The sequence below is a fragment of the Sciurus carolinensis genome, chromosome 8 (genome assembly GCF_902686445.1).
Source record: "Sciurus carolinensis chromosome 8, mSciCar1.2, whole genome shotgun sequence".
In the NCBI taxonomy this organism is placed as follows: domain Eukaryota; kingdom Metazoa; phylum Chordata; class Mammalia; order Rodentia; family Sciuridae; genus Sciurus; species Sciurus carolinensis.
The window spans coordinates 24,744,329-24,758,022 of NC_062220.1; the positions used below are offsets into that span (position 1 = coordinate 24,744,329).

The 13,694-nt window shown below is 36.5% G+C and overlaps 2 protein-coding genes across 4 annotated transcripts in view; one reads left to right on the forward strand and one right to left on the reverse strand.

Moving 5' to 3' along the window:
- Positions 1–13,694, reverse strand: part of Ahcyl2 (adenosylhomocysteinase like 2) — a 173,907-nt gene that overhangs the window by 102,775 nt on the left and 57,438 nt on the right. The gene's annotated exons all lie outside the window — the stretch shown is intronic.
- Positions 9,795–10,223, forward strand: LOC124990411 (EKC/KEOPS complex subunit TPRKB-like). Its single transcript, XM_047560435.1, has one exon. The coding sequence runs from the start codon at positions 9,795–9,797 to the stop codon at positions 10,221–10,223; it is 429 nt and encodes a 142-aa protein (XP_047416391.1).

Below are 13,694 nucleotides of genomic sequence, written 5' to 3' on the forward strand. Positions count from 1 at the left end.
CTTTCATGACAGAAAATGCTATTGACAAGACCAAAATATTTCTCAACCATTTCTCCAGGGAAAGAGCTGCTTAAATCTTATATTTTGGCTTTACAGTTTCACACTATAAAAAAGTCCTGAGGTATGAAGGCAATACCCATGACCCCAAATGACATCAGGGCATTCCTTTCAGAGGGGAATACATTCACCTGCCCTTAGTTTCACCCTCTTACAAAGTTCCTTAGTCCAGGATGAATAATTCCTCTCTTGCTCTAATGTGACACTTCAGATATTTGGGAGTGGACTTTCTAGTTGCCAGAGTTCAGTCAACCCTGCACGCTTAAATTTCTAACCTTTCCAAAATTCATCTACACATCCCTTGCAGCCCTTCAGTTGCTCTCAGAGCTCACCACCTTCTGCTTCTATCATGCTGACACTCTGCTAAATGTAATACTCCCAGTGGCTCTTGCCGACTCCCTGCACTGTGGCACAATTCTTCTCTGTTAGTTGCCTAGAATAGCACTAGCTTTCCTTGGACTGCCAGATCACATTTCAAGCCCAAACTAGTGTATTATCTGTCATTACTGTCAAGTCTCTCTTGTCCTCTGGGGTTTATTTATTTATTTTTCTCTGACGGACCTCTTCTATCTCCCCTCCAGCCTTTGAAAGAAGAGTAGAATTATGTCCTAATGCTAATTTCCCGGATAAATGAATATTATTCATTTTCTGGCCTGATATCAGTACTTAAATTACTTACAGATAATTTTCATAACTGACAGATTTTCCCCCCTTTATCATCTACCTAAGCTTTTTCCTCATTCAAACTTTACTCAAACCTATCTCCTCCTCTGAGTAACTTTTATAGGCAAAACAAAATAGGCTACATACTCTCTACAGTCACTTTAGTTTACTAAACTTTTAATTTTTTTTTATTTTTAAATTTTTTTGATATTAGGAATTGAACTCAAGTGTATTCTACCTATGAGCTACATCCCCAGTCCTTTTTATAAATTTTATTTTGAAACCAGGTCTCACTAAATTGCCAAGGCTGGCCTTGAACTTGGGAACTTTCTGCCTCAGCCCCCCGAGTTGCTGGGATTATAGGTGTGTACCACCACAACCAACTTTAATAAACTTTTATTAAATACCCACTAGATTCAACTATTATAGACAAAGATTATATAGCTTTTGCCCTCAAGTAGCTCACAGTCTAGTGTGAAGAAATATGTGTAAATATATATTTACAATACAGTGTAATGATGCAAAAATAGAAAAATATACCAAAGTAGCACTGGGTGTGGTGGTGGCTATCTGTAATTCCAGCAACTCAGGAGGCTAAGGCACTAGGATCCAAAGTTCCAGGCCAGCCTCAGCAACTTGGTAAGACCCTGTCTTAAAAATAAAAAAGAAAGGAAGGAAGGAAAGAAGGAAGGAAAGGAGGAAGGAAGGAAGGAGGGAAGGAAGGAAGGAAGGAAGGGAGGGCGGGCAGGCGGGCAGGCTGTGATAGCTAAGGGCAGAGCACCACTGGGTTCAATTCCTAGTATGGCAAAAAAGAAAGAAAGAAAGAAAAGAAAATATGTTAAGATGGCGACTTTAAGAATGAATAGGAATCCAGAAGGAGGAGAAAGACATTCCAGTCAGAGAGGAATTCCAGAGCAAAGGCAAAGAATGTTGAAGTGTGTGGAATGCTTGGGAGACAAGTGACATGATGTCCTCGGAGTATAATGGACAGGGCAGGGGAGAAATGGCAGAATAGGAAAGGGAATTGGGGGAAAAAAAACAAGGTATTAGACACAGAAGTACCCTAAATCCTAAGCTAAGGAATCTGAATGCAAACATATAAATAATGAGCAGAGGTTAAAGGAATAGATAAAAGGAAATGACATGACCCGTGTTTTAGAAGAAATATTCAACATAAATACAAAAAAGGAACAGGAAGGAGGGACAAAAGCAAAAATATTAGTAAGCTGTAAAAGTCCAGGTGAGCCATAAAGGCTTTTACAAGGTTATTTTTCAGCCTATCGCTTACTGAGCACCAACTGTGTGGCAAGTACAGTTCAATATACTTTCCATATTTAACCTCATTTATTGGTTATCATAGCCCTGTCAGGTAAGTACTAGTATCCTAATCTAACACACGGAATAGGTTCAGAGAAACAAATACGCCAACCACCAAAATAGAGTCAAATTTAGTAAAATGTCCTGATTACTGTCACTGTAGCTTTTAGAACCCTATTCCAGGGTACATCCCTAATCTAGTCACAGCAAATATGAACTAAGCACCTACAACTTGGGCTATAGATTGAAAGTTTGTGACTCCCCCCGAAAAATTCATGAGAAATCTAATCTCTAATGTGATGCTATTTGAATGCGGGGTCTTAGAGATATTATATTAGATCATGAGGGTTGAATGACATCAGTACCCTTATGAAAGAAACTTCAAAGAGCTCCCTCACCCTTTCTGACCAGCTAAAAACCAGGTAACAGGTACTCATCAGTCATCAAATCTTGGTTCCTTCATCGTGGCTTTCCTAGTCTTCAAAACTATGAAAAATAAACTTCTTTTGTTTATTAGCCACCCATTCTATGGTAGTTTGTTATAAGATTACAAAAATGTACTATAAACTATATAAAAACTCATAATTCCTACAGTCAATGAGTTTACTATTTGATGGAAGAGAGATATGATATAACCACATGACAAAATGTTAACCAGAAATTAACAAAAGAAGCCAGGCATGGTGGCACACGCCTATAATCCCAGTGCCTCAGGAGGCTGAGGCAGGAGGATGGCAGCCTCAGCAATTTAGTGAGACTGTAAGTAACCTGGTGAGACCCTGTCTCAAAATAAAGATTTTTTAAAAAAGGGCTGGGAATGTGGCTCAGTGTTTAAGCACTCCTGGGTTCAATCCCTGGTACAAAAAGAAAACCCTAACAAATATAAAAAAAAAGTGCTGAATATTATAAAACAATGTAAGAAAATAAACTAACTTAGGGGAAAGAGATATAGGGAAAGAGCTCCTGAGGAAGTGGCATTTGATACCTGAAGGAAGGACGGCTTGAAGGGGAAGCTGTTCTTATCTATTTCTACACAGTCATCTGCTACCTCTAGATACTCCATCTCAGTTGCTGAAAATTTTACCATTAGCTCATAACTCTGGGTCTTCAAACTCCATGGGCATAATGTAACTAATCAGACATTTTACCTCTACTTTTTTTTTGTTTTGGGACCAGGGACTGGACCCAGCTATGCTTAATCACTGAGCCACATCCTCAGGCTTTTTATTTTTTATTTTGAGACAGGGTCTCACTAAGTTGCTTAGGGCCTCCCTAAATTGCTGAGGCTGGCTTTAACTTGTGACCTTTCTGCCTCAGCCTCCTGAATTGCTGGGATTACAGGTGTGTGCCACAGTGCCTATTTCACCTCTACTTTTTAGTTACAACTAACTTCAATGACCACACACTGGTAACCCAGTCAGTACCAATAACTGCTATATTTCTGGAACCTGAAATTCAAATACCATGTTTTATGGTATTTAAGATACCATCAATTGGGAGATTCACCATTAATTCACATAACAATAAGAAAAGTGTTAACCTAAATTGACATCTCAATCTCAAGAAATATTAAAATGGGGGGAAAAAAGCAGTATGCCTTAAAAATCAATAACTTTGATGACAACTGCTAATCCTTTTGTCAATATCCTACTCTTTTTTCCATTATATATGTGTGTGTGTGTGTGTGTGTGTGTATATATATATATATATATATATATATATATGTATATAAAAATATGTGTATACATTTTTTTTATTCCCCAAACCTCAGTTATACTTCTGGAAATTTGCTCCTTTTATACTATTCCAAAACTATTTGTCTCGCTTGTTACTTCCTTCACATGCTAGCCAAAATTCAAGGTACATATAACTGATACGTCAAACAGTATGCTGCCAACTCCTTGCCTCTCTTGACCTTCCATTGTACCTACAGGGCAAAAACAAACAACAACCAAAAAAACCAAAAAAAAAAACACTGTCAACTTTCTCTGCTTCTGCACCTGAGCTAAGTTCTAAAGTAAATCATTTAACCACAATGATTAGTGTCATACAAACTCATCGCCTTCAACAACATGCAACAAATCTACGCTGCCCAAGTCCTCATTCTCCCATTCCCTAATATTTCAAGTGAAAAAAAAAAAATTGCCTTCAAGATCTCAATCCTGGGGTGGGGATGTAGCTCAGTGGTAAAATAAATGCTTATTAGCATGTGCAAGGCCCAGGGTTTGTTCCCCAGTCCCCCACCCCCCAAAAAATAAATCCAAATCCCATCATCTCTCCTACAACTCTCAAAATATAATTTTAATGCCTTATTTCTTAAGAACATAAAAAAATAATATGAGAACATGGCACAGTGCTGCACACCTGTAATGCCAGCAATTTGAGAGGCTGAGGCATGAGGATGCAAGTTTGAGGCCAGCCTTTAAAACTTAACAAGACCCTGTCTCAAAATAAAAAAATAAAAAAGGGCTGGGGATGTAGCTCTGTGGTACAGCATCCCTAGGTTCAATCCCCATTACCACATACACAAAGAAAATATAACATGGGAATTCCTCAATTTCTGAATCCTCTCATCCAAACTACCTATGAATTCACATATGTCTATCTGTCCTCATTTATTAATTTCACACTAAGCTCTTACCATGTATTAGGCACTTCTCTAGGTGACTGGGTCATAGCAGAAAAAAAAAAATCACTGCCCTTGTGAACTTAAATTCTAGGAAGGAGACAGACAATAATAAAGAACGTAATAAATTACTTATTAGAGGGTAAGTGCTATAGAAAAAAGAAAAAGTCAAATAAGGAATAAGGAGTGTAGAAGCAAGGGTTGGTGGAGGGTCAGGTTATCCCATGATGGTCAATAGTATTATATAGGTAAAACTCTTTGGCTTTTATTCCCAGTAAAATGAATAGCCACTCCTAGGTTCTGAGCACAATAGTGACATGATCTGACTTAGGATTTAACAAGCTCTCTGTGGCTGTATAATGAAGAGAGACTATAAAAAGAGCAAGAGAGACCAGTTATGAAGCTTCACTGTAATCCAGGCAAGGCGTGACAGTGTGGCTTAAACCAAAGTGGTGAGAAGAGGTTAAATTATGAACATACTGAAAGTAGATACAAAAGGATTTGCTGAGGGATTGATATTAGAGAAAGGGGTCCTGGATAAAGGAGCTGGGAGTATAGCTCAGTGGTAGACTGCATATCTAGCAAGCACAAGGCCCTAGATTCAATCCCCAGCACAAATACATACACATACACAGCATAGGTAAGGTCACCAAGGCACAGAAAGGAGAGGGCTTATCCAAGGACTAGCCCTGGGACACCCCATATTAATAATTCTCTAATTGTGTAAGATATTTTATTTATATGTAAATAAGGCTAAATAATCTATTTATGCTTTTAATTATATTTCTTCCTTTATTTTCCAAGTACCTCAGCCCATTTTTATTCCCTCTTTCCACCCATGCTTTCTTCCTCACCATACTCCTTCCTATAGGCACCAAAACATATTTAAGTCTGTCACATATTTAAAAACACAGAAAACTGGGCTGGGGATGTAGCTCTATGGCTCAGTAGCAGAGCACCTGCCTAGTACACACAAGGCCCTGTTCAACCCCAGCACAGAAAAAAACAAAACAGAAAAAAACAAAACCTATAAAACATAAAAAGCATTCTCACTAGGTCCTGCATCCCTCTCTAGCATTTCTACCTCTCTTATCCTTCATAGTTAATATTTTCAGAAGTTTTTTAACCCTGCTTTCTTTCTTCCCTACCAATAATATCTCCTAACCAGTACAATCTGGCTTTACTATTGATTAAAACCTTGAAATAATTGCTTTGCTACTAAATCCAGTGAATTATTTTTAGTACAGATTTACTTATGTTCATACTTACATATATTTATAATTTATTTATAATTCTTAATTCTTCTCCTCCTTAAAAATTCTCTTCTTTCTGGAATACCACATTCTCCTGATTTTTTTCCTTCCACTCTGGCTTCTAATTTCCTTCATTATCTTTTCCTTAACTGATTCCCTTAAATATTGGTATTCACTGGGGTCCATTCTCAGCCTTCTTCTGTCACTTTATAATAATCTCCCTGGTGATTCCACTAAGAGAATGAATGACAGTTAAGACATTCTTGGTGATCTTAGCAAACACAGTTTCAGAGAAAAGGAAAACAAAAATGCTCTATTATTGAATAGGAAACAGAATAAATCCAAAAGAATATGTATAGATAGGACTAGGGAATTATGGAGTTTGTTTTATCTTTTTTTTTTTTTTTTTTTTTTAAAGACGGGGGGCTGGTATTGGGGCTCAGTGGTAGAGCGTTTGCCTTGCAAGTGTGAGGCACTGGGTTAGATCCTCAGTGCCACATAAAATAAACAGATAAAATAAAGGCACTGTGTCATCTACAACTAAAAAAATTTTTAAAAAAGAAAAGATGGGAAAGGAGCCAATGGAGTCGAAAAGATTGAGGATGAAAAATATAAATGATGCTAAGCCACTGAAGAGATGGATGACATGGTATCAAGAACTATATATTTAGATAGGGCTGGGGTTGTGGCTCAGTGGCAGAGTGCTTGCCTAGCACATGCGAGGCACTAGGTTCAATTCTCAGCACTGAATACAAAAGAAAAGGTACATTAGCAACTACAAAAATATTTTTTAAAAAGAACTATATATTTAGATATTATAACTATTTGAAATTGGAAAAGCAAACTTTGTACACTGGGGTAAGAAGAAAAAAGTTAAGGATGAGTTAGGACAGAGACAAGTGATGAGAAAGTAAGGAGGAAGGTGAAAGAGTTCATAAGCAGAAGTCTTGACCTTTTTTCGTGGCCCAGATCAGATGTTGACAATAAGACAGAGATGAGGCAGAAGGAAAGGGGAGGTCTTTAACAGCTCCTAAAGAAAATGGCAGCCAAACTAAACAAGTTAAAGTAAAAAATTTTGATAACTTAAAATGAGAACCCAAATAAGACTATAGAGAAGCAGCAATGCCATAACTTTATAGCATTCAGTTATAAAGGCATATAGACAGAAATAGAGAAGGCAGAATGCAAAATTCATCCAGTAATCTGAGGATGAGTAGAGGATAAAAATCAAGGGGGTTGAAGGTGTTTGTATGGGACAAACTAAAAAGAATTACCTTCATACCATCAATATTTTAACCCAATGCTTTAAAATAGTTATTTCCCAAAATGAATAGACTGAGAATCACATGACCACAAATGACATCACTGAAACTGTAATAAACAATCTGCCTCACCCTACCCATGTGCCATGACCCATACTGCCCCGTACCAAGACCACATGCCCCTCACCATAGAAAACACTTCTTTAGCCTTAATGATGGCTTCTGTTTTAAAATAATCCCATAATCTTTGCCTTTATGTATAATTATGTGCATAAACACCCTTGTAAAAAGTCATTCTCATGTCTTGTATTTAAATGATCTACACTGTAGATATGCAATAAAACCATTACAAATCAGATCCCACGTGTGTGGACCACATACACAAAGTTCTGTAACCCTATACCATATGATTGTTGATGGTGGTGAGCAGGTACAATTCTTCTGAAGAGTTCTTGTCATGGAAGTACTCCTAAAAGTTGGAAAATCCTCTTCTAGACTTTCACCTGTACTAAGAGAATGTATTAACAGATCTTATAAATGTTTCTGAACATAAACCAGGGGTCAACAACTATGGCTTGCAGACTAAACTTGACAAGCTGCCTATTTTTGTATAGCTTGTAAACCAAAAAGGCTTCTACATTTTTTTTTTTTTTTTTTGCGGTGCTGGGGATGGAACCCTGGGCCTTGTGCTTGCAAGGCAAGCACTCTACCAACTGAGCTATCTCCCAGCCCCTACATTTTTAATAGTTGAAAAATGTTAAAGAACAGTATATCACAGTACATAGAAATTACACTGAATTCAAACTTCAGATTTCATAACTAATGGTTGTTTTTGGAACACAACAACACCTATCCATTTACATATGGACTATGGCTACTTTTGTGTGACAAAAGCTGAGTTGAACAGCTGCAACAAAGACAATATGGCCTGAAAATCTAATAACTTATTGACACTGCAGAAAAAAACTTGCTGATCCTTGACTCCCAAAAAGTCTAATTTTTTGTATAATTTAGTAACGACAATGACAATTATTTCCAACTGGGCATAAGACCTTGGAACAATAGTGATCTGGGAAATAAAGACCTTAGACAATTAGAAGTAACAAAGCTTAAACAGTTTAATACATACATTAAACTAATTCACCTGATAGAATGGCAGATACGGAACGTACTACTGCAAATGGACCACTTACGGAAATTCACCTTTTTGGTTTAGTTCTTGACACCCTTACACAGACTTTCGTCAATTATTCCAGGGCAACTGTACCAATAACTCTCCAACGCTCTTTTAGCAATTTTAGGAAAGGACACATAGAGGTACAGTATTTATTCACTGCTACCTTACCAGGTAACTTCCATAACTATCATACATTACAGGAAAGCAAACCAAATCAAAAAAGCAGGTATCCTCAAGAAACAGCAAGTGAACTGTGGCCAGTAGGTGGAGACAGTTTCTAACCAAACCAGAGCAGCAAAATGTGATAACTAGTGAAAATTTAACCAATCTTCAGATCCTTACCTTGAAATATTTAGCTAACTAGATAGGACAAAGTGATTTGTTTCTCCCTAGTTTAAAAATAAACCCAGGATACTTTGCTTTTCTTAAATCATACTTCACTAAGGAACCTGAAATAGGCTTGATTGGTGAATACTTCATTCCCTACAAAAATATGACCCTAATGCACATGTTAAACTAAATAAAGCAAGGTTTTTCTTCCATTGCCATTAGAACAAGAATATTTTCCAATTATTTTCTCTCCATGAGGTTAGCATCTTTCCTATCAAATCAAACTGCAGGCTTTCTTCTCTACTACTTTCTAGCTTTGATTATATAAGCTGGGAATAACTGACTATTCAGTAAGTAATGACTGTGATAATAGTCTGAACCACCTTATTGAATACCATATACTTTTAGTCATAAAAATACCTTCCTCAAAGATATTTCTCATTTTATAAACAAAATCAGAAGTGGTGGCACACAACTCAAAAGTGGAGTGCAGTCCCACCACTCAAAAGGCCGAGTGAGGCAGGAGGATCACTTGATCCCAGGAGTTTGAGACTAACCTGAGCAATGTAGCAAGACCTACTCTCAAAATAAGTAAATATATAACTATTTTAAAACAAGAAAAAAAATTCTTTAACATACTGTCAATGATGGGGACATGTTTCCAACTTCTGGGCCTCTAGTATAGAACCACATGACAATTTCTAGCAGTATGTAGAAGGATGCTATTTCTATCAGGTCTCCAGCAAAAGCATTCTCAACTTCCTTTCTCAATTTCTGAGGTTTCTGTCACCAAGGCACACACAGCTCAGTGCTCTTGGCCAGTTGTCGAAAGTCCACAACAGGTGCCTCTGTTTGGGCCTGTCCACCCTACACTTTTCTCAGTATATCTAATTTCCATGGTATACACAATTCAGTCAGGTTCTAAAATGCAGCATATCTCAAAGTAAAGCATACTAAGTGCAAAGGACTCACAGGCAACCCTTGCTACCAGGAAACATATGCACTTAGAAAAATGTTTATTAGAATAAATGAAAGTGAGGAGGAGGAGATCTTTCTGAGCGGACCAGGACCAGACAGACGTCTTTGTGCAGTACAATCCTCTTTATGAAATGCAGTTAACACATCAGTTGGACATATTTTCTGAATGCAGGGTGATCCTTCTAATATTTAAAGATTTAAAAGTGCTGGAGACTTTAAAAAGGCCACGGAAGACTTATGGTGCACTGAAAACTCCTACAGTGATTGCTGACCCTGTTCAGATACCTATGGCAGCAAGCAAAGCAGTTCACCTTTACAAACTGGGGAAAATGAAGACAAGAACTCTATCTACTGAAATTATTTTCAACCTTTCCCCAAATGACATTTCAGAGGCTTTAAAAACATTTGGTATCTCAGCAGATGATTCTTCAATTTTAATTGTTTATAAAAGAGGGATAGAAGTAAATCAAAAACATCTAAAATCTCAAGTAGAAGGTCACGAGAATTCTCTGAAAAATCTTCCTGAAATAACGAATATTTCGGAAGTCAAAAAGATATAAAGTGTCTTCACAAGAAGAAAAAATTGGGACACTACTGCATGGTATCATTAGTAGAATGTCAACAAAAGATGTTTCTATAAAATATTAGAAATACTAACAGAAATTTTCAGATTTAAAGAAAATATTGACTTTTCTTTCCTGATCATAAAATCAATTATGTTCATTATAGAAAAATATTTTTTTCATGAGACAAGGGATTGAACCCAGGGCCTTGTGCATGCTAAGCAAGTGCTCTACACCTGAGCTACACTTCTGGCCCTATTTAAAAATAAAATTAAATCACAGAATCAGATGGAAAAAAAAAAAAAAAACTACTGTTTTTACTAATACTATTATTGTCACTATTTTTGTTGTCTTCTAGTCTTCTATTGGTATTTGAACTTTTTTTTAATAATTGAAATAAAAACTGCTAACACTTATTGGGAAAAAAAAAAAGAATAAATGAAAAGTGATAACTTCCAGAAGTTCCCTCTCTTGGAAACAGCCATCTTTACTGTCTCTCTGTCTCTCTGTCTCTCTGTCTCTCTCTCTCTCTCTTTTTTTCCCACCTTTACTATCTCTACAATCCTTTTTCCTTTCATGTTCCCAACATACTTATGGTCACATTTTGAGCTCCGGATACAAAAGGCAAGTGCAGGTGAGTAAGTGGGCATGTGGAACACATACACACACACACACACACACACACACACACTCACAAAGTTTTAACAAGTTGCTACCCACTTCAGAAAGGTTGACATAGACTGAATTTTAGACCATAAACTAATGTCTCCAAAAACTTTAACTCACTGGACAAGGGTAAGGATTTAGCAAGTTTAGTCTAATATGAAAATATGTTTTTATCTCTTTTTCAGGAACCATTTTGAATGTTGTTCTAAACTACTTGGTATCAGAATGTCCTGAAATTTTTATTCTACCTTCCAGATTATGTGAAATATAATGATAAGCATCCCAGTACTTCCATGCTAATAAACCCCAGGAATTTGCCCACTATCAATTACATGGATTACTAGAGGAAGTCAAAATATTAAAATCCAATGAGCCAAGCACAGGGGAACATGCCTGAATCCCAGCAACTTCAGAGGCTGAGGCAGGAGAATCACAAGTTAGAGACCAGCTACAGCAACTTAGCAAGGCCCTAAGCAACTCAATGAGAATCTGTCTCAAAATTAAAAATTAAAAATTAAAAAAAGGGCTGGGGATTTAGCTTAATAGTAAATTGACTTGGGGTAAATCCCCACTACCCAAGAAAAGAAAATTCCAATAAAAGTCAATATGACACCCAAAAAAAATATGTCTCTCTTCCCTTCATGTTTCTAATTTTTTGAGAAGGTACTTAATTGGAAGGAAAAGTTGGTGGCTTATGGAACATTAAGGGTATTAAGTGATACAGTGGTTCCTCCTTGGCTCCCTTCATGCAGTCTCTCTTCTATTACCATTTTCTTGAATTTCTACTCTCAAACAAATATCTGTTTTTTCGTAAATACAGTTATAGAATTTCAAGTAACTATTATAGGAGTAATCATGAATTATTTCCCAAAAATGATCCCTATCTAACTACATTTTCAAAAGTCTCTAATTAGTTGCTCTAAGTAATACATAGTGGGGGAGGGCAGTATTAAAGCAGAATTAGGATTTGATTTATCCAAAATCAATTTAGTAAACAAAGGTAACAGTAACAATGTAGACAACTTTTATAGAAACTAATTAATCTATTTTTATCCTGACTTTTGCCAAATTACTTAAAAAAGTGGCTTTCATTCTTCATACACACACACACACACACACACACACACACACACACACAGCAAAGCCAGCAACTGTTGGAAGAGTAAAGGATTAAGTAAGATCAAACTAATTAGAGACAATATGAGTTCCACCAGAGCACTAAGTAACCCTCCAGGGATGCATGCAGTTACAGAAACTCATTTCAAGTAGTTTATCTGGCTACATACTGCCTTCATCTTAAAGACGATAATTATGCAACATTCTCTAATCTTTTTTTTAATCAAATATCCATACACATATTGAATGTCTACTATGTGTTGTATATTGAGCTTTAGTTATCTTTTTCTATATTAAAGAACAAAGCATTTCAGTCAGCTCACTAACAAAGATCTGGAAAAATACTAAATAATGCCTAAATGGGAACTCAGGTCTAGTCTATACAATATGTCCCCTACTGCCTATTCTTTAGCTTCAGAATCCAGGCTTCTCTTTAAGATACTATGGAACTGTTGAGGACTATTCCCTGAATTTAAACTGGTTGCAGTGTTCTGTTCTCAATCTAGAGAGACAGACTGACTCATATGTAACATTTTTTAAAGCTGCTGCTCTGCAATGAGCATCCCTCATAAAATCTTAATCCCAATGAATTTAAGTTCTTTAAAACCAGATTGCTCTGGCTTCATAGAACAAGTGTGACTGCTCAGCTTCAATTCCCCAGGGAGAAGAGAGAAGCTCTACTCTATTATGAAACCAGCTTGCCTAATCAAATTTCCTTTCAGAGAAAGAGGTCAAGGAGAATAACTGCTGTGCCATTTTTCAATTCTTCCTTCCAAGAAATGACTGTGATTGACAGATGTTATTTCTTTGAGTTCCAATAACCTCCTGCCAAGATCAACTAATTGTTCCCTGGTTAAAAAATAATAATAATAATAATAACAAATCACCAAGCCACATAACTTCTCCATAATCACAATACATAATACTTTACATTAGTAAATTTTACAATTTTCAAATATTTCACATGAATAAACACAAACACACTGAGGAATGCAGAACAAATACTATTTTCATTTTACAGACTTGGAAACTATAACAATGAAAATATATGATTTGTCCAAGGCAAACATATCCATAGCAGATCTAAACACTAATTTATATTGTTATTTTAGAGTCCTATAATGTGTGATCTCCTTAGTATGTCTACTAATGCCATTATCTGCCCCCTCTTACTGAAATATTCACTAACTAAAGATAGTCTGCTCAGATGAACAGCTATGGTGGTAACGTAGGTATATATTCATGTGGTGTAGTAAAAAGAAGATAATTAAGAGACTGAGATAGCTTCAAATCAGAGTCCTTGCCGCTTAGGCTAAGGGACAGGGTAAATGATAACTGGCCTCAATATTCTCCTGTAAAACTGATATACCATTTACCTCACAGAATTCTAAGAAATAAATGAGTTAACATATATTAAAAGCCTAACACATAAAAACCACCTGAGTGTTTTTTCCCTGGAACAGTCCTGAACAGATTACCAGCCTCACGGGAGAGTATAACTTATCATATTTCAGTGACCCCTAAAAACTAAGGGAAGAGGATTCGGAAAATTGGAGCACTGACACCTTCCTGGCATTCCCCTCAGATATGGGATTTTTTGGCAGTCAGATTAAAGAGCAGTTTTTAGAGATGCAGAGAAACTAATTAAGAAAAAAATAGGAAAAAGCAAATGTGTCCAAATAAATA

Coding starts and splice junctions, on each gene's coding strand:
- LOC124990411 (XM_047560435.1), top strand. CDS start 9,795: ATGCAGTTAACACATCAGTTGGACATATTTTCTGAATGCAGGGTGATC.